A 21,736-nucleotide genomic window follows, 5' to 3' on the forward strand; every position below is an offset into this window, starting at 1 on the left:
ATCCCCAAGTTGGGGAAGAGACTTAGTGAAAGGTGATTGGATCATGGGGTGGATTTCCCCCTTGCTGTTCTCACAATAGTGAGTGAGTTCTCCTGAGATCTGGTTGTTTGAAACTGTGTCGCACTTTGCTCTCTCTCTCTCCTGCCAGCCATGTGAAGATGTGCCTGCTTCCCCTTCTGCCATAATTTTAAGTTTCCTGAGACCTTCTCAGAAGCAGAAGCCTGTACAGCCTGCAGAACCATGAGCTGATTAAACCTCTTTGTTTATAAATTACCCAGTCTCAGGTATGTCTTTTGGTAGTATGAGAACAGACTAATACAATGGTGTTCAGTCCTAGGGGCTTTTTCTGAAAGAATGGCCCCCACTACAGTATTGGAGGCTTCTAGTTCAGTGGTAGAAGGGAGTCTGGACAGGATATTGCACCATGGGGGCACAGCAGATAGATGGCAACTATTTGCCAAAGAGGTAAAGAGAATGACAGTGTAGATGTAGGTGGGAAACTTCCTGAAGTAGGTCTCAAACTCCAGGAATCTCTCCATAGCCTTGGTGGCCCAGTGGTGTATGACTCAAGGACTTAGGAGGTTTTGTTGTGCAACAGTTGGGTCCACTGCTTGCACACAATGAGACTAAAAACTCTGACCTGGAATTCATGAATGTGTATTTCATAGGACTGGCAGGACATGTCACTGCAAAAGATGACATCTGTTTCAGAAAGGGAGGAACTATCTCTAGATCTGTGGTATATACCTAATGTTACTTCCTCATCGCCTATTCTTCTCATCCCTCACGTTCTCATCCAAGAGATTTAAGGTTCACTCATTGTCCAGCCTTCGTGTAGATTGAATCCCTTCTAATTCTGTTTTCAGAGAGCTCCAGGAGGCTGGAGAGGCAATGTACATGACCCTTGTCCTCTCATGCTGTATTGCCTATCACTTCCACCAGATGTCCAAACAGAAATAAGCCAGGGTGCAGTTAACAGGCCTTCCTCTAGCCCAGCTAAATGAGTCATCATGGATCCTATATGGTCCTGCCCAGTTCCTTAATTAGGTGACTAATGAGATTAATAGGGGTGAGAGGCCAAAGTCCTGGGTGGTCATATAGAGTGATGTGTCTGGGATTTCCTGGGCAACCAACAGCCCTTTGAAATAGTGGCTTTGGGACTCTCTTCTTTCTGGAGAGATCTACTGAATATCTCGTTAAATATTCTGGCAGTGACCTAACTTTTGGGAGGCAGGCTTATCTGGGAATGTCAAACTTCAAGAATAGTGGCACATCTTATGGGTAAGGTCCCACATCGAGGAGAAGGCTTGATCCTAGGAGGAGGTCATGATCCTTTCCTCTGAAGGGATCTGGCATGGGAAGGGCTAGGGGTTAATTTCAATGCCAAGGTGGGCCCTCTGAGGAGCATCAAGCTTCACAAGCAGCTGCCCTCTTGCAGGCAACATGGAATCCCTTCCTAGGGCCAGGCAGGCCTCCCTCAAAGAAGACAAAGCTGCCAGGTGCTAATATTTTAGCTTCGTGGTTTCTGCTATTAGCAGGACAATTCACTTGCAAAATTTTGTTCTGTTATATGACATTACACATTCATTTCTGGTTTGGATACTATGGCTATAGGACCTTTGGCAGTTCTCTACATTTGCTATTTTGATAGCATCTGTCAGTGTCCTCATTAGCAGTAAAATGAACTTAATAGGAAAAGTCTGGGGACTGGTGTTTCAAGGCAGTAGGGAAGAAGACTGCATCCCACTAGGTAGCCAGGACATAGGACAAGTTGAGGGGCAGTGATAAGAAAGGGAAGGAAGCTGGGGCCTATGAGTCTGAAACAGAGAAGTAAAGAGTACAGGAGTGGGCTTGGACCTGAGTTCATCAGAAAGACTTGAACTGTCCCCAGGAACTCATAAAACCAAGTATCTGGACAGGATTCTGGCCATAGGTTGACCTAAAAAGTTGTGCCCTTCCTAGTTTTGCAATCCCTGGGCATGGTCAGAGCTGACTGAGGGGATAAAGCTGGACTCAGCCCACCAGAGGATAAAGCTCCACTGGGACTTTGTCTCGCTGTGCTGTCTACCTGTGAGGGAAGATATAAGGGTTCCGAGGTCTGATTCCCTCACATCCATTAATCACTCTCACACCTTGGGGGCTCGTCCACCTCCCATCAGTCAAGCATTCCATTGGAGCCCTTTCCTCAATGCTATGCACCATACCTGAGCAGTGAGGGAGGGAGCCAGTCCAGTGTCCATCCAGCCCACACATGCGGGTGCTATTTCCCACCAGAGTTCGCTTGCCAGTACAGCTGTACCGCACCACTGCTCCCACAGTATAGCTGTCTCCGGACATCTGGGAGTGAGGCGGGGAGCTCGGATGGCCACAGGACACCACTGTGGGGGAAGAGCAAACATCTCAGTGACTCTGCACAGGGATGGATCACCATCACACAATCCATGCTAGGTTTCTTGAAGCAGGAGGCAGGGAAGAAGAGAAACCCAAGGGTATCTGTTGAAGCAAACTTCCTGCTGACACACCCACCTGGCATTGGCAGACAATGCCCATCCACTTCAGTGGACAGTTTCCATATCTAAGAAATGAGGAATAATACCTGTTCAGCATGTAGCAGATACACAATAACATTAGATTTTTTTTCTTTCTTGTCTCTTGTGCTTACCTCTCCCTATTTCCTCATACTCAAGATATCTCTGGGCAGGAAGGTGGTACACAGAGTATACACAAGACAAAAATGGGAGCTCTGTCACCCTTGGACTGTCTTCATTGGCCCCAGATTCCAGAACAGGAGCCAATTATAGTCCTTTTCCAGCTACATCATACAATTGCCTCATCAGTTGTCCCCAACCTGTGCCCTACAGTATGCAAGTTCCCTTTACTAAAGTACTGAAATATAACTGTGAAAACAAGTGACAAGATTAGAACACCAGAATTGAGATGTCTAGGCGAGGGCAGGGCAATGCTTTCAACATCACTGGGGTTGGCTTTCCCATTGATTTTGTCACAAGTTGATTCTAAGATTCTCCCGTTTACTCAACACACATTTACTGAGTGCCTGTCATGTGCTAGGCACTCCGCATGTTTGTGAGAACAAAGTCTTTGCTTATATTCTCATGGAGAAGAGAGATTACAAGTAAGAAAATGAGTAGGTAATTCCAGGGGGTGCTATCAATAAAAGTAAAGCTGTGTCAGGAAAAGGGTGTTCCGGGATGAGATGAAGGTGCTATTTTTGAACAGGGTCATCAGGGAAGATCAAGTGACTTTGAGAAGCGACTTGAATGATGTGAAGAAGCCAGCCATACAAAATCTTGGAGAAGAGTATCTTGGGGGATGGAACATCAGGTATAAAGGGCCAGAGGCCAGAGTGAGTTTGCCGTGTTTGAGAGACAGCAAGGAAGCCAGGGATGTTGCACTGGAATGAGCCAGGACAGAATGGAAGAAGACAAGGGTGGAGAGGTCACTACAAGCCAGATCATGGCATGAAATTTGGATTTTATTATGAGCATCTTGGGAAGCCACTGGAGTTATATAATCTGATTTACATTTTAACAAGATTATACTGGTTATTGTGTAGAGAAAGGACCAGGTGGTACAAGAAAGAGGGAGCTGTTGCAGTAGTTCAAGGAGAGATGATAATGACTTGGACTAAATCTTGGAGTCTGGTAGGAGATCCCTGTAGACATGGTACCCAGAAAGGACACAGGGCATAGCATGGAAGCAGACCACAACAGGTGACCAAGTGGTAAAACCTGGGTTTCGCCAGTGCTGACCCTGATGATGAATTTTGGTTGGTACTGGGATGATAAGAATAGGTATCTTCACTTCTCAGTGTGGTCTTGATATGGGTCAAACATTGTTCTAAATGCTTATGGTAGATTATCTGCAGACTGCTGCTACTAACAATTCCTTCCATCAAGGAGTAGAGCCTGTTTTCCCTTTCCCCTCCCCTTGAATCAGGCTGGCCTTGTGACTTGCTTTGAATAACAAAACATGGTGGAAGTGATGTTGAGCCAAGTTACATCCTAAGAGGCTTGGCAGCTTCTACCTTCATTGTTTGGAGTACCATGCCACCACGTAAGGAAGTTTGGCAGAGACTACCAAATGACAAGAATTCAAATGAGGGGAGAGACCACGTGGAGAACAATCACAATGCCCCAGCTGACAACCAGCGCCACGATGTGAGTGAGGCCATCTCGGATCTTCTAGGTCCACCTCAGCCACAACAGCCAATAACATGTGGAGCAGAGATGAGCTATCTCCACTAAATCCTGCCAGAATTGCCAATCATAAGCAAGAAAATGGCTGTTGCATTAAGTCACTATGATCTGTTACATAGTAAACACATAAAAGATGCTTAATACCATTTGTCATTAGAGAAATGCAAATGTAAACTACAATGAGATAGCACTTCACATCCACTAGGACGGTTATAATAAAAATGGTGAACAATAACAAGCATAGGAAAGAATATGGAGAAATTGTAATCCTCACACACTGCTGGTAGAAATGGAAAATGGTGCAACCACTTTAGAAAACAGTTAGGCAGTTCCTCAAAAAGTTAAACATAGAATTCCTACATGACTTGGCAATTTCCCTCCGAGGTATATGCCCAAGAGAATTGACAATACGTGTTCACACAAAAACTTATACACAAATGTTCAAAGCAGCATAATTCATAATAGCTAAAAAATGGAAACATAATAGTCCCAAAGTGGAAATGTTCACAATAGTCCCAGTTCATCTATCAATTGTTGAACGGATACACAAGATATGGTATATTTATATCATGAAACAGTATTTGGCCAAAAGGAATAAAGTATCGATGTATGCTAAAACATGGGTGAACTTTGAAAATTTTATGTTAAGTGGAAGTAGCCAGACACAAAAGACACACGTATAATTCCATTTATATGAAATGTTCAGAATAGGTAAATTGAGACAGAAAAGTACATTAGAGGTTGCCAGGAGCTGGGGTGGGGGTGGGCAATAGGGAGTGACTTTTAAGGGCTGCTTGGGAATGATGAAAAGTGTTCTAGAATTAGACAGTGATGATGCTTGTACAACCTTGTGAATACACTAAAATCACTGAATTGTACACATGAAAAGAATGAATTTATGGTGTGTGAATTATATTTCACTAAGAAAATGAAAGAAAAAATGCAAATGGATTAAATCTTCCACCTGAAAGAAAAGATTGTCAGATAGGATTTAAAAATCACAATTACCTGCTTTTTACATGGAGAGCAGTTAAAAATAAAATGATTTAAAAATCATGCCAATACTAAAAGAAGGAAGCCAGTTATAAGTTACAGGTACACCTAGTTTTTTTTGTTTTTTGTTTTTTGAGATGGAGTCTCCCTCTGTCTCCCAGGCTGGAGTGCAGTGGCGCAATCTCCGCTCACTGCAAGCTCCACCTCCCAGGTTCACGCCATTCTCCTGCCTCAGCCTCCCGAGAAGCTGGGACTACAGGCGCCCACCACCACGCCCGGCTAATTTTTTGTATTTTTAGTAGAGACGGGGTTTCACCGTGTTCACCAGGATGGTCTCGATCTCCTGACCCCGTGATCCGCCTGCCTCGGCCTCCCAAAGTGCTGCGATTACAGGTGTGAGCCACTGCGCCTGGCCAGGTACACCTAGTTTTATTGTGCCTTGCTTTAGTGTGCTTTACAGATGTTGTGTTTATTACAAATGAAAGGTTTTTGGTAACCCTGTGTTGAGCAAGCCTAACAGCACCATTTTTCCAATAATACATGCTCACTTCATGTCTCTGCATCACCTTTTGGTAATTCTCACCATATTTCAAAGGTTTTCATTATTGTTACATCTGTTATGGTGATCTGTGATCAGTGATCTTTGATGTCACTATTGCAATTGTTTTGGGGCGCCATGAACCATGCACACATAAAAAGGAGAACTTCATTGACAAATGTTGTGTGTTCTGACTGCTACACCGACTGGCCATTCCTTGTCTATCTCCCTCTCCTTGAGTGCCCCTATTCCCTGAGACCCATCAATATCAAAATTAGGCCAATTAATAGCCCTATGATGTCCTATAAGTGTTCAAATGAAATGAAGAGTTGCGTCTCTCACTTTAAATCAAAAGCTAGGAATGATTAAAAGCTTAGTGAGGAAGGCATGTCGAAAGCCGAGACAGCCCTAAAGCTAAGCCTCTTGAGCCAAACCATTAGCCAAATTGTGAATGCAAAGGAAAAGTTCCTGAAGGAAATTAGAAGGGCTGCTCCTGTGAATACATGAATAAGAAAATGAAACAGCCTTATGGCTGATATGGAGAAAGTTTGAGTAAGTCTTTATTGTAGGGGGCTGTCCTGTGCATTGTAGGATGTTTAGCGTTGTCCTTGGCATCCACCTACCATAGAAGGTAGGTAGATCTGGACAGCAGATCAAACCAGCCACAACATTACCTTAAGCCAAAGCCTAATCCAGAGCAAGGCCCTAACCCTCTTCAATTCTATGAAGGCTGAGAGAGTTGAGGAATCTGCAGAAGAAAAGTGCAAAGCAAGCAGAGGCTGGCTGATGAGGTTTAAGGAAAGAGGCCATTTCTATAACATAAAAGTGCAAGGTGAAGCAGCAAGTGCTGATGTGGCAGCTATAGTAAGTTACACAGAAGATCTAGCTAAGTTAATTGATGAAGGTGGCTACACTAAACAACAGATTTTAAAGGTAGAAAAAATAGCCTTTTTTTTTTTTTTTTTTGAGACAGAGTCTTGCTCTGTCACCAGGCTGGAGTGCAGTGGCACCATCTCGGCTCACTGAAACCTCCTCTGCCTCCTGGGTTCAAGCAATTTCCCTGCCTCAGCCTCCCAAGTAGCTGGGACTACAGGTGCACGCCACCATGCCTGGCTAATTTTTTTGTATTTTAGTAGAGACAGGGTTTCACCATGTTGGCCGGGATGGTCTGAATCTCCTGATCTCATGATCTATCCGCCTCAGCCTCCCAAAGTGCTGGTATTACAAGCGTGAGCCACTGACAGCCTTCTGTTTGAAGAAGATGCCATCCAGGACTTTCATAGCTAGAGAGAAGTCAATGCCTGGCTTCAAAGTTTCAAAAGACTGAATGACTCTCTTGTTAGGGATGACTGCGACTGGTGATTTTAAGTGGAAGCCAATGCTTATTTACCATTCTGAAAATCCTAGGGCCCTTAAGAATTATTCTAAATCTACTCTGCTTGTGCTCTATAAATGGAACAACAAAGCCTAGATGACAGCACATCTGTTTATAGCATGGGTTACTGAACATTTTAAGCCCCCTGTTGAGACCTACTGCTCAGAAAAAAGAGATTCCTTTCAAAATGATACTGTTCATTGACAATGCACCTGGTCACCCAAGAGCTCTGATGGAGAGCTCCTGTACATCAGAACTGGAGATGTACAGGAATTGAATGTTGTTTTCATGCTTGCTAACACAACATCCATTCTGCAGCCCATGGATCAAGAAATAATTTTGACTTTCAAGTCTTATTATGTAAGAAACACATTTCATAAGGCTATAACTTCCATGGATAGTATATTCCTCTGATAGATCTGGGCCAAGTATATTGAAAACTTTCTGGAAAGGATTAACCATTCTAGATGCCATTAAGAAGATTTGTGATTCATGGGAGGAGGTCCAAATATCAACATTAACAGAAGTTTGGAAAAAGCTGATTCCAACCCTCACACATGACTTGCAGGGGTTCAAGACTTCAGTGGAGGAGGTCACTGCAGATGTGGTAAAAGTAGCATGAGAACTAGAATTAGAAGTGGAGCCTGAAGGTGTGACTGAATTACTGAAATCTCATGATCAAACTCAAACAGATGAGAAGCTGCTTCTTGCGGATGAGCAAAGAAAGTGGTTTCCTAAGAAGAATCAGAAAACTATTTTTGGTGAAAATGCCGTGAACATTGCTGAAACAACAACAAAGGATTTAGAACTTCACATGAAGTTAGTTGATAAAGTGGCAGCAGGATTTGAGAAGACTGACTGCAATTTTGAAAGGCGTTATACTGTGTAGATAAAATTCTATCGAACAGCGGCATATGCTACAGAGAAACCTTTCATGAAAGGAAGAGTCAGTCCATGTGGTAGACCTCACTGTTGTCTTATTTCAAGAAATTGCCACAGCCACACCAGTCTTCACCATCCTGATCAGTCAGCAGTCATCAACATCGAGGCAAAGTCCTCCACCAACAAAGAATATGACTTGCTGAGGGCTCAGATGATTGTTAGTACTTTTTAGCAATAAAGTATTTTTCATTAAGGTATGCATATATTTTTGACATGATGCAATTGCACACTTAGACTATACTGGAAAACTAAAAAATTTGTGTGACTCATTTTATTGTGATATTTGCTTTATTGCAGTGGTCTGGGACTGAACCTGCAATATCCCCAATGTATGCCTGTATACTAATATATATACCTATTAGTTATATCAACAGCAACATTAAAAGGAGTTTGAAGTAAGCTGATTCCAACCCTCATGCATGACATTGATGGGTTCAAGACTTCAGTGGAGGAGCTCACTCCTCCCCTGAAGCAGCATCAAGAGAACTAGAATTAGAGCAGCAGAGAAACAGAGTTAGAAGAGGAGCCTGAATATGTGACTGAATTAACTTCAGATAAAACAAGCATTGGGACAAAAAGTTAATATGGATATGGTCACTTTATTATGATAAAAGCTGCATTTTACCAGAAGAAAAAACAATTTGAGCCCACTAGGTGCTCTTAATCTCAGCTGGCATCACTGTACATGGATGGTGTCCATTTCTGACCCCAAACAATTTGCTGGTCATAAATGGGATTGGATGGCCAGGCCAGAGTTCTCAAGCAAGGAAACTACAAGCAGTGAGTAGCTATACCAGGCTCCTGTTAGACCTACAGGCATGAGGGCACAAAAAGTGCAGTTGCCCAGACTGGAGGGCCTACAAAATGTATATAATCTGCCAAAGGTAGGTGGACTGCTGAATGGCCTTAATTGCATATCCATTACTCCCTCTTGAGTGCATCTTCACTTCTCTGCTTCTTGGAAGATGGGGGAGAGAGAAATCTGTGTGGATTCAGCTTTAGGAACCAGAGGGGAGAGCAGGAAACCAAGGGGTTGTCTTCTCATAAGGATGTGTAAGGCCAGGGACCAGATGTCAGGTGATATGGTTTGGCTGTGTCCCCACCCAAACCACATCTTGAATTATAGTTCCCATAATCTCCTCGTGTTGTGGGAGAGACCCGGTGGGAGGTAACTGAATCATGGGGGCAGTTACCTTCATGATGTTCTCATGATAGTGAGTGAGTTCTCACAAGATCTGATGGTTTTATAAGGGGCTTTTCCCCAACTTTGCCCATTCTTTTCTCTCCTGCCACCATGTGAAGAAGGACATGTTTGCTTCTCCTGCCACCGTGATTGTAAGTTTCCTGGGGCCTCCCCAGCCTGTGGAACTGTGAGTCAATTAAACCTCTTTCCCTTATAAATTACCCAGTCTTGGGCAGTTCTTTATAGCAGTGGGAGAACAGACTAATACATCAGGATTCTGAGCACCTCCCCAACCTCTTTAAAAAACATGTCCTCATATCTTTTCCTAACAATAATTAATGTGGTCATTGTTTATAGAGTAGCTACTATGTACCAGACACTATCCTGGCACTTTTCATAGATTTTCTTTAATCCTCTAATAACCCTATGGAATAAGTACTGGTATCATTTTTATAGATGAAGAAACTGAGGTTCTGAGAGGTTAGTGAACTTTTCCGCAAACCATACTACTTGTTCAGTAGCAAAGCCGGAATTCCAGTCCAAGTTGGTCTGCCTCCAGAGTCTGGGGCCTTTCTGCTTCAGTCCTTTAAAGGGAAGGGGGTCATGTGCTGTCTTTCTGTAAGGGCAAGGAAGGGGTAAAGCTGGGAGATGGTGTCCCACTAGGCAGCCAGTTCTGAGAAAAGGGAACTCTGTAAGCTGAAGAGGGTGGTAACTCTAGACACGAAAGGGACCAGGCCTCTAGCTAGGAAAGTGAGAACACAAAAATTGGTATGGCAAGTCACCCAACAGGGGCTCAAGAAGGAATCTGAAATCCCAGGAGCAGCCAGAGTGACTGTCACCGTAAGGCAACACATACATGTGCACGCACACACACACACACACACGCACATGCACAGAGGGGAGGACTGCTCTTTGACATGGGCCACCCCATCAGTCATTTTGAGCAGGTGACATCTACTTACAGAGACACTGGGGGCGGGGACGGTCCCATGTGCCATCTCCCTGGCAGCTGAGCACTGGGGTGCCCAGGACGTAGAAGCCGTGGTTGCACTGGTAAGACACAGTGGTGCCAAAGCTGAACCTGTGTGGGCCGCTGGCGTGGACCTGACGAACACTGTTTTCTTGGTGTCCAGGGTCTGTACAGTTGATGACTGCAATTGAACAGAAGTCCAAACAGGCATGGATTCCCAGTACAGCAAAATATTTAGAGCAAAACTAGGCAATGAAGCAGACCCTTTCTGAAGGTTGAGCTGGTCCTGAGGCTGGTGGCCTTTTCCCCTCAGCTTGGTTACCTGGTCAGAAGAGTCATCCTTCCATGTCCAGCTAGACATCACCTCCTTAGAGAACCCTTCCCACTTCTTTCCAGACTGATTACTCCCTTTCTGGTACTCCCTTGCACGAATCGCTATTGCTGACTTTACCAGCCTGTGCTGTGACTTGTTTGAACACATGAGTCCCTTGAGGGCATGAATGTCTAGTCTGCATGTGTCTGATCCTAGCACAATGTGCCTCCCACAGCAAAGCTTGTCAATTGTAAAACTGATGCATTTCAACTGACTTGAACAGGGTTGGGCTCTTTTGAAAATGGTTTTAATCACTTTTATGAGTATTTCAGGGACACATTAATATCCTGGGGGATATATTTGACTTTAAAATCTTAAAAGTGTTTCCAAAGCAGTTTAACTCAAAATCAGGATAAGATTTTAGAATAATGACAATATTATTCATAACCCATGACTATATTTTTCTTTCCAAACATCTTCAAATCCATTATCTTACCTGAGTCTCAAACTCATCATATGAAGTGGGCAGGAAGGTATTTTAAAAAAATCTTTGATAAGCCTTTAAGGATTTTTACTCTTGATGAACCTCTCTGAGGCTTCACTGCTGTCAAAAGCCTCTAAAAATGTTAGAAGCTATTTCCTAAATACTCCAAATGGAGCCAGGACATTCTCTATTCTGTCTGCTTTTTGAGTCTTTGGCTTCCTCTCTGTGTATTTTCCCCCAGCCCTCACCCCCTTTATCTCAACTCTTAGGCTCTCTGATTTAACCCTCTGCTTTTTCATCAAGAATGGGGATCTCTTAAGTGTGGTTCCAAGGGAGCCACAGCAGCCATTTTGCAACCACAAGGAAAGACCAAGATATTGCTCCCGATCTCATGGAGCAGCATAGAAATAATAGTACTTCTAGATTTCCTGTTTATGTGAGAAAAATAAACCTCTGTTAAAAATAATGGGGCTTTATATGATAATGATACATTATTTGTTCAATGAAATGTACAGAAGAAGACCTGAAAGATAAAACGAAGTTTTGCTTTCCTTGTATAACCCATGACGATGAAATTTTATGTGGCTCTATCTAAGGGTTGAGAAAGTCCTCATTTATGACCCTTCTCTGCTCCATCTTCCCTCTCTGGGTCAGCATGATGCCAGAATGAATTCACTGGCTTCTTTTTCTGAGCTACAGAACCACATATGGCAGAGATGGTGGGGAGTGGAGTGGGAGAGAAAGGGTGACTCACTTCTGCAGGTGGGCAGCATGTCACTCCATTGCCCGCTTGCCAGGCATTGGGACCGAGCAGCCCCTTCAGCCATATACCCAGGGTTGCAAACAAACTTGACCACATCATTGAGGTTAAACTGGTTTCCCTGAGTGATGCCGTTGACAGGGTTGCCTGGGTGTCCACAGGTAATTGCTGCAACCAAAACAGAAGATAGGTAAGCCCTCCTACTATTCCACACCCCTCAAAATTTATCCACCTTTCACCTGGCATCTCTTACGCACATCAGTGAAGTTCAGCCCTAAGTCTAACTTCACTCTCTTTTGCTGTAAAACCTTTATAAACTGAAATTGTCAGGGGAACATTCTGTCTTCCTTGAAGATATGCCTGTAGCTTGGACAACTTGAGATCAATCATTCTATGACTTCCCATAGCGTGTTAGGCCTACTGTGGTTCTCTGTGGTCTGAGTGGTCAGTGCTATCTTATTTTCCTTGCCTCTGATGCCCTCGGCCCCCCAGATCCATTCTTAATTGCTGAGTATACTGATGGCCAACCGTCAGCTGATTTAGGCCCATCCTCATTCCTGAGGCAACCTTGTAGAACCAGAGTGAATGCTAACCAAGCCTGGTGTAGAGTTCAGTCACCCTGTTAGACCAATGGCCCAGGTAAACTGGGGAAACAGAGCTGCTGTTTGGAGAGAACCCACTACCTCCCATTCCTTCCATGGGAAGGAAGTTCAGTTAGTGCACTTTGATCTGTGCAACTTGGGAAGAATGAGCTGGTATGTTTGACTCAGCATCCCTTCTTCTTCTAGGGACCTAGTTATCTGCAGGGAGCAATGTTCTCGGCTGCTCTCAGCTGTTGAGGAGGCAGGTTATCCCCAACATTGCAGGGCTGCACGCCCCACTACAGTGTTACCTCTGTGGGGGGATGAATCCATCTCATTCTGGGTTCATATAGCAGCCTCCATATGACTCTCACATTAAGCTCCATTTTCCAACTTAGCCTTTATTAGTAAGAGAGGTAATATTTGGGCCTCCACCTACCACTCTGTTTTATTTAACATTTTGCTCAGACATGAGCAGGGAAGAGAAGAGGGATGTGGTATTTGCAGGTCACCACGCTTATCCCCGTATCCCTCAGATTCCCCCTTCCTCCCAGTGGTACAGTTCACTCCACTCGGCTGCACTGGCCTCTTGGAGGTTTCATGAATATACAAAGCAAGTTCCTGCCCCAGGGCCTTTGCACTTGCTTTCTTCTCTGCCTAGGACATTGTTCCTGCAGATATCCCTTAACTCCTGCCCTCCTCTTCTCAGGTCTCTCCTCAAATTAACCATGTCAGTGAGGCCTTCCCTTAGTCCCCAGTGGGCCAGCATGGCCAGTACTTCCAGGTACTTGCTCTGCTCAACCTCTCTCCATAGCACTGTCACCAACCAATGCACCATAGCACTTCTGTATTCGTTTATTGCTTATCACCCTTCAGCTGAATGCAAACTCCTTGAGGTCAGGGACTTTGTTCTGCTTATTCCTACACCCTTGGTGTATGTACCAGTGCCTGACATTCAGCAGGAGCGTGATCAATATCTGCTGAGTGATTCAGCAAATGAGTAAGTGCATGGATTGATGGATGCCTGGGTTTCTGCTTTGATCCTTAGCCCTTAGATCCATTTTGTCCCTGCCTGGCACCCTGGTCTCATGGGGTTGAACTCCCGTCTGATGCTTTTGCCAGGCCTCTCGCTTTGTTCTGGGTTTTAATTTGTGGGAAGATGAGGAACCATAAGGGATGTTCTCTTTGCCCAATACTTAAATCCATGAGGATCCCACCTAAGGCCCAAATGGTGATAATGGTGATGGGGGTGTAAGATGAGGAAGCACCCAGTCTTTGCTGTGGCCAGATCTGGTGTTTTCCGGGCTAGTTCTCTTTTGTCAATCTCAGTAGTAGCAACCCTGACTCCAGTGGAGGGAGCCAGGAAGAGCAGGGGACATGCTGTTAGTGGACCACATGGGTTCACAGCAGCCTGGCGTGGTGAGATGAGAATGAGCTATGAAGGCCAGCAGACCAGGATTTCCAGCTCAGCTCTGCCCCTTCCTGACTTTGGGTCTAAGGATAATTCACTTTGAGGCTTGGTTTCTATAGCTGCAAAGTAAGAATTTTGATATGCATTTCACACGGTTGCTTTGAAAATAGATTCAATTCACATAATTATTTGTAATCAAATGTCTGCTGAGTGCCTTTTATGAGCTAGGTACTCTGCTATGGAGTGGAATATACAAAGAAGAACATGAAATGTTCTCTGACCTCAGGAAGCTCATTTCACAGACTTGCAGGCAGGCAGGCAGGGAAGTGGCTATTAAACCCAGTGGGCTGGTGCTGAGATAGAGCCCAGTGTAGAGGAGTGTCTTTTACCCTCCTTTGGGGAGAAAGTGGGTCAAAGAGGGTCCCACAGGGAGTGGCATGAGGTCTGATCTGGATCTCAGGGGTGAGTAGGGCTTTGCCAGGTCAAGAAGGTTGTGGGAGAGCAGGGATAAGCATCGCAGCATCTGTGAACCCCTGAAATTATATGCAAGGCACTGGATGTTTGCAGCCAACTCGGGAGAGGGTCCATTACTTTCACCAGATTTGGAAAAGGTCGTGATGCCCCTTCCCTGAAGGTAGAAATAACTCATATAAAGAGAGAGAAGAGCATTGAGGATTAAACCCTTTGGGAATACCACTTTTTGAAGGGCAGATGTTAAAGAAAAAACCTACAGGAAACTGAGGAGTGATCAAAAAAGTAGTAAAGCAAAAAGCTCTACAGGAGGCAGCAGTGTCATAGAGCCAAGAGCCTCAAGAATGGTCAGATATCCCTGATAGATCAAATAAGATAAAGATGAAAAAGTGTCCATCGGATTCATCAATAGGACCATTGGTGACTTGCAAGTGTCCTCTGCCTGGTTCAGGCTCTTACCCACTGCTTCCCACATATTCCCAGCCACAGGCCCTGGACCAGGATAAGCAGGAGAAGAAGCTGCTGCCACCAGGTGCCATCTCTGGTGCCCCTGTATAAGTTCTTCATGTTCTCTTTAGGTCCCAGGCTTTCTCGCTGCTTGAAAGTTTTGGCTGGCACTTCTCAGATTCTTGCTCTGCAGCTCTTGGGTAGCAGAGGCTCTGAGCATTCTAGAACATGGCATAGGACCAGAGGTCCTGTTGACTGGGATGGAGTTTCTTTCTGGATAGAGCAGAGAAGTGGCCTTTGCTGCTAATGAGAGGGGAGAGGTGGAGGCAATTAGCGTAGGCAACTCTCTCAAGCAGCATGGCCATGTGATGGTTAATTTCATGTGTCAGCTTGGTTAGGCTGTGACACCTAGACACATGGCCAAATGTTAGTTCACATTATTCTAGATGTTTCTGTGAAGGCATGTTTTAGAGGAGATAACATTTCAATTAGGAGGCTTTGAGTGAAATAGATTATGAGGACCTCCATAATGTGGGTGGGCCTCATCCAAGCAGTTGAAGGACTCAAGAGAAAAGGCAGCCTGCCATCCCTGGAAGAAGAGGGAATTCGATTAGCAGCCTGCCTTCAGACTTGAACTGTGATTCTTTCCTGGGTCTCCAGCCTCCCAGCCTATGCTGGTGATTTTGGACTTTCCAGCCTCCACAACTGTGTGAGTTAATTCCTTAAAATAAGTCGCACTCTCTCTCTAGACACACCTCCTATTGGTTTTGTTTCTCTGGAGGACCCTGAACTAATACAGGCTGCCATGGGCAGAAGAATAAGGCATCATTAGGAGGAAAGTAGAGGTCCTGATGAGGCTTGAGCACTTAATAGGCTTTTGAGCACATTTCGGGACAATTCGACTTAGTTTCTTAAGGGCAGAGATGATGTATGACACATTCAGTTCATATTAATCCTCAACACCTAACACAGGGTCTGGCATGTAGTAGATGCTAAGAAAATCGTTATTGAATATGGTCTTAGAAGCTGAGGGAAACAGAAAGGGAAGGTCCATGGTAACACAGGAGAGGATTAAGAATAGATTAAGCTTGGCTGGGCGCAGTGGCTCACGCCTGTAATCCCAGCACTTTGGGAGGCTGAGGCAGATAGATCACGAGGTCAGGAGATCGAGACTATCCTGGCTAACACGGTGAAACCCCGTCTCTACTAAAAATACAAAAAATTAGCTGGGCGTTGTAGTGGGCACCTGTAGTTCCAGCTACGCAGGAGGCTGAGACAGGAAAATGGCGTGAACCCGGGATGCGGTGGTTGCAGTGAGCCGAGATCACACCACTGCACTCCAGAGCAAGACTCCACCTCAAAAAAAAAAAAAAAAAAAAAAAAAAAAGGAATAGACTAAGTTCACTAAGGAGGGCAGGAGGGAAGCAGATCCAGAGACTGGTGGAAGGATTAGCTGTGGGCTGGGAGAGAGATTCTTCTACTGAGGTGGGAGAGAAGGGGCAAGGATGGATGTACACACACAGTAGATGTGTGGGTGGGGAAGCTGAAAGTAGGAGAATCTATTGTCTGATGGCTTCTATCATCTCTGCAGAATAGAAAGTGATATTATATGATTAGCTAACAATTGTTGGGGCTTGCAGTCACTGTCTCACTTAATCCTCACAACCCTATGAGGTAGGCACCACCATTATACCCACAGAAAACAGAATTTCAGAGGACTCAAGAGATTTGTTCAAGGGTCACAGTTTCTAAATGGCTCATCTGAGTTTTGAACCCAGCATCTCTGGTTCCAGGCCATCTTAACTATTTAACTTAGTTATTTGCTAAGAATGTAGGTAGCGGGGATGGAACATAAGTCTTCAGAAAGGAGGCAGAATTGTGAAACAGCTGTGTGGAGAAAGGACAAGGGAGCTGACTGAGGAAATGAAGAGAACAGCTGGAAAGTTTTGAGAGTCTGGTTGACATTGGAAACCTTGACTTTATAGGTACTGGCAGCTAACACAGTGCCTAGCGCAGAATAAACACTTACAAATATTTGTTCTTTTATTCTTGCTTTCCTCCTCCAGATAATTCCCAAACCTCTGTGCTCCAAGAGAGAATGGGGCTTAGTGCAAGAGATCCTGGATTTTGTGATGTGATGGTGGCAGCATGCATTACTACCACCACTATCATCATCATCATCATCATCATCATCATCATCATCACACAACAACAGCAGCAGCAGCAGCAGCAACTGCTGCTTAACATCTGGATCAGGCACTGGTCTAACCATCTTATGTGTATTAATTTATTTAATGCTCCCAGTAGTCTTTGAGGTGCCTGCTTTTTACAGGTGACAAGACTGAGACCTAGTGAGGTACACCGACCTACCTAGCGTTACATAGCCACAGGAGAGCCGGTGGTAGAGCTGAGATGTAAACCCAGGCGATCTGGGTCCACACCTGAGTGCCTAACTACTTCACTCACTGCCTTTGAGTATGGTCCAATCTAACATTCAATGTCTTTAGGCCAGGCAGACATTCTCCATCCAGACCCCGACAGTCTATTATTTATTACCTAAATCTCTCTGTATACATTGTGCACCAATTTGCTGAGGGCATCTGCATGTTCTTCTTCTGGGTGAAACTAAATATGTTTTATTTAGACACATCTGAAAGAGTGACTGAATATAGATGAATTATAGATGAATCTTTATTTTTTATTTTATTTATTTATTTATTTTTGAGATGGGAGTCTTGCTCTGTCGCCCAGGCTGGAGTGCAGTGGCGCTATCTCGGCTCACTGCAAGTTCCGCCTCCTGGGTTCATGCCATTCTGCTGCCTCAGCCTCCCAAGTAGCTGGGACTACAGGTGTCTACCACCACACGCAGCTAATTTTTCTGTATTTTTTTTTTTTTTAATAGAGATGGGGTTTCACCATGTTAGCCAGGATGGTCTCAATCTCTGACCTTGTGATCTGCCCACCTTGGTCTCCCAAAGTACTGGGATTACAGGCGTAAGCCACCGCGCCTGGCCTATTTTTTTATTATTTTTGAGATGGGGTCTCATTATGTTGCCCAGGCTTGTTTCAAATTCCTGGGCTCAACTGATCCTCCAACCTCAGCCTCCTGAATAGCTGGGACCACAAGCACAAGCTACCATATCTGGCTTGGGTCTTGCTTTCTGTAAACCTTAAGAAGTTATTAAGACTAATTTCATGCACTGTTTTTTGAGAAGTTCTCATTATTTTATGGCCCTATCCCATATATAAAAAGCCAAAAGAAGAAAAATTAAAATTAAAAACCTGCCTTACAAAAATTAAGAAGGAAAACTTGCGCTTTACATAAGGGCTCACTTTAGGGAAATTCAAAAAGTGAAGAATTTTCCAAATTACTTCCAGGGAGCTGAGCATAACAATGGTTGCCTAAATCAAAAAAATGCAGATTAACCAGAAGAACAAATAATAGAAAACCCAGGCCTGCAGCCTAACTAGAAGCCAGAGAGTGCTACAAACTTTAAATTATATGTAAGTAGAGAAATACACGCTAAGCCCAGGTAGAGTTACTTCTCATGGTTCTGTTGCAAGCTTTTGTGGAGAGCAAGACTGGATGAGAAAGAGAAGAGAGGAGCAGGTGAAGGGCTTAACACTGATCTAAAATCACCTCCAGAAGGAGAAAATCCATCTTATGTATGAATATATAGAAAACAAATCTTTGTATGTCAATGTATAACCACAGAAAAGGGACATAAAAGTGTGTGTGATTCTCCCCCATTGCTTCTGGAAGAAAAGAAAGTGATATCCTCTGAGTGATAAAGGGAATAAGAAGCAATGATGGGAAAACCTGGGGTTCTGCAAGACAAAAGAAAAACACTCAAACAAAAATGAAGGACACACAACCTCTTCCTTACCACACACAAAGCCTTATATTAAAACAAACAAACAAACAAAAGGCAAATATCCAAGAGAATCAAAACGAGATAAAGAAGTAAAAATGATCAGAGAGGAAGACTTTGTAACACTGACAGAAGAGGGTACTACTAAACCACATTAAAGCCATAAAATGAATAGAAAACATCAACCTAAATGTATAGGAAGCTACTTTAAGAAACAAATAGGAAAGAATTCAAGCATTTCATCTGATGAAAACCTCCTCACCAATAACAAAATATGTGAAGCATAAGAAAACTGTAGCAGCATTCTAAACTGAACTAATATTCTCAAAAAAGCATCTGGAGATATTTTAAAAAACACCATGAAAATCAGAAAATCAAAAACTAACAAGCACAAATGGACAAAAGGTGGAAGAAAATAAAAGATAACTGATGATATGCTTTAAAGAGATAGAAGAAAAAGACAAAACCATCTGGAAAATGAAGACTAAATTATAAGAGGTCCAAGAAAGAATATTCTCAAACGATAATTTAATAAGAGTTACTGAAGAAAGTCAGGCAAAAACCAAGGGAATTAAAATGAGATAAAGAGGTGAAAATAATGAGAGAGAGGCTGAGAGAGAAGATAGGCAAAGAAGATTCAACATACACATAATCAGAGCTGATGAAGAAGAAAGAAAAATAGTGGGAAACAAAGCAATACCAGTGTTTAAAACCGTAATCCAAGAAAAGTCTTTGGAAATAAAGAAAGACCTGAATCTATATATTCAAAGACCCACAGAATATCTGGGGAAATTGTCTTGGAATAATTAACTCTGAAGCATGTCCTAGTAAAAATATTAGACTTTAGGATGTAGGGAAAAATAATCAGGAACCTCAAAAAATCACCAAATAACCTGCAAGAAAAGTAGAATTAAACTAATATTATAATTCCAAAAGTCAAATACGTAGAAACAGAGAGTAGAATGGTGGTTACCAGGGGTGGAGAAGTGGGGGAAATGGGAAATGGCAAAATTAAGACCAAACATGTCAGTCATATTAATATATGTGAATGAGTTTAACTAACCAACTAAAAGAAAAAGATGGTTAAGTTAGCTCATAAGGCAATTTATGCTGCATACAAGAATCACACCTAAGAGAATCAGAAGGCTAAAATAAATGGTCAAAAGTGTATCAGGCAAAAGAATTAAAGCAGGGGTTGTAAGCCTAATATCAAGCAAAGTACAATTCAAGCTAACAAATATTAAAAGTGACAAAAAAAGTCATCTTTAAAGGCTAAAAACTACAATGTGCAATGGAGATATTAGTTATGGGTATCTATGCACCAAATAACACAGCAACCATCTTTATAGGACAGAAACTACAGGAAGTGCAAGGAAAAATAGAAACACACTAATAATAGAAAACTTTAAGCACATCTCTCAGAATAAAACAGATTGAGTGGGTGAAAAGTAAGAATGTAGGGGACATAGACAACATAATCAATCAGATATATCTCATGAATATATAAATAAAACATGACATCCTAATATCCTTTCTTCTCAAGTGCACATGGGACATTCATAACAATTGACCAACTATTAAGTTAGTAAGCTTTCACAAAGAAAGCTTCAGTAAATTCTGTGAAGTAGAAATATTATATACAATGCCATAAAATTAGAAATGAATAACATAATGAAAACAAAAAGGGCCTTCCACCTAGTAACAAATCCTTCTATTAAAAATTTTCTATGTAAAAGGAGAAATCAATACCAAAATTACAGAATTTCTAATAAATAATAAACATTTATTATTAGACTCTATAGGATACAATTAAAGCAGTGATGAGAGAAAATGTCATAGTCTTAAGCACTTATAGCAATAAAACTCAATAGAAATGAAAGAATGAAACTAAATGAATTAAATTTCCACTCAAAAGCTAGAAAATGAACAAAAATGTAAAACCAAAAGAAATCACAAGGAAGGAAATAATAAAGGTGAAAACAGTGATTAATCACGCAGAGAATGGAAAACATTAAATCAGCAATGATTTCAGTTTTGAAAAAAAAATTAGCAATTTTATATATATATATAATAATATATATAAAAAACCCTCTAGCTAATCTAATTAAGAGAGAGGGAGAAAGTCCATTTTGAATCTGAGCCCCGTGACTAGGGAGAGTGGATGACATACTTACGCACACAGAAAGGGGTCTTGCCCGACCAGTGATGATCCTGCTGGCAGATGCGCACAGACATGCCGATCAGGCGGAAGCCAGCATTGCACTGGTACACCACACTGCCCCGGTAGCTGTAGTTCTCCCCATTGATGTGTCCGTTGACGATGGGCTCAGGAGTCCCACAGTGTCCAGCTTTGATGAGGGATGGGGAAGAGAGTACATCAAAGAGGAGCTTATAGAAAACGGAGTGGAGCTTGGTCTGGGTGGCGAGAGACAGGGAGGGTGGGGAAAAGGACCAACTATCCCATAACTCCTCACTTTTCCCACCTCTCCCTGAGAGTAGCAATCTAGGGGTGACTTCAGGAACCCTCGACATGACAAAAATAGTGTTGAGGACTTGACACCCCAAATCCCAAGGTTGTATCCCAAATGGCCACTCACTTCTGAGCTTCAGTTTCTGTGTCTACACAGGTGTGTGCAAAATGATCACTGTTACCTCCCTGCCCCCAGGATCATCCCCCTCTTTTTCTTACTAACCAGATACAAAAAAGCCTTCTGTAAAAAACAAACAACCCCCTCCAAAAACCCAAACTCAAGAGCATCTTTTTTTTTTTTTCTTTTTGAGACAGGGTCTTACTCTGTCTCCTAGGCTAGAGTGCAGTGGCTCGATCTTGGCTCACTGCAACCTCCACCTTCTAGGTTCAAGGGATTCTCCTGCCTTAGCCTCCCAAGTAGCTGGGACTACAGGCATGCATCACCACACCTAGCAGTTTTTGTATTTTTAGTAGAAATGGGGTTTCACCATGATGGCCAGGATGGTCTCAAACTCCTGGCCTCAAGTGATCTACCCGCCTTGGCCTTCCAAAGTGCTGGGATTAAAGGCATGAGCCACCACACCCAGCCTGGGCATCTTGTTTTTCACTGAGCATCTGCTGCATGGAGGGCACCATTGTCTACATTAAGGCAATCAAAACCCGGCTGTGTTGAAACAACTATGTAAAAACAGATGGTTTGGCTAAATTC

At 43.2% G+C, this 21,736-nt stretch overlaps 1 protein-coding gene across 7 annotated transcripts in view; it reads right to left on the minus strand.

The window, feature by feature from the left end:
• Positions 1–21,736, minus strand: part of CSMD2 (CUB and Sushi multiple domains 2) — a 649,640-nt gene that overhangs the window by 35,332 nt on the left and 592,572 nt on the right. For 5 of the 7 annotated variants that reach the window (XM_021939191.2, XM_021939203.2, XM_031666818.1 and 2 more), the window contains 4 exons: positions 20,732–20,905; positions 11,770–11,943; positions 10,211–10,399; positions 2,205–2,378 (listed from right to left, as the gene is read on the minus strand). In XM_021939191.2, the coding sequence (XP_021794883.2) occupies positions 2,205–2,378; positions 10,211–10,399; positions 11,770–11,943; positions 20,732–20,905 (711 nt within the window). Of the gene's footprint in view, positions 1–2,204; positions 2,379–9,423; positions 10,400–11,769; positions 11,944–20,731; positions 20,906–21,736 lie in introns of those variants that run through there. The other 2 variants (XM_031666825.1, XM_031666823.1) reach the window with 2 other exon arrangements.

Source organism: Papio anubis, chromosome 1, assembly GCF_008728515.1.
Source record: "Papio anubis isolate 15944 chromosome 1, Panubis1.0, whole genome shotgun sequence".
NCBI classification, from domain to species: Eukaryota; Metazoa; Chordata; class Mammalia; order Primates; family Cercopithecidae; genus Papio; species Papio anubis.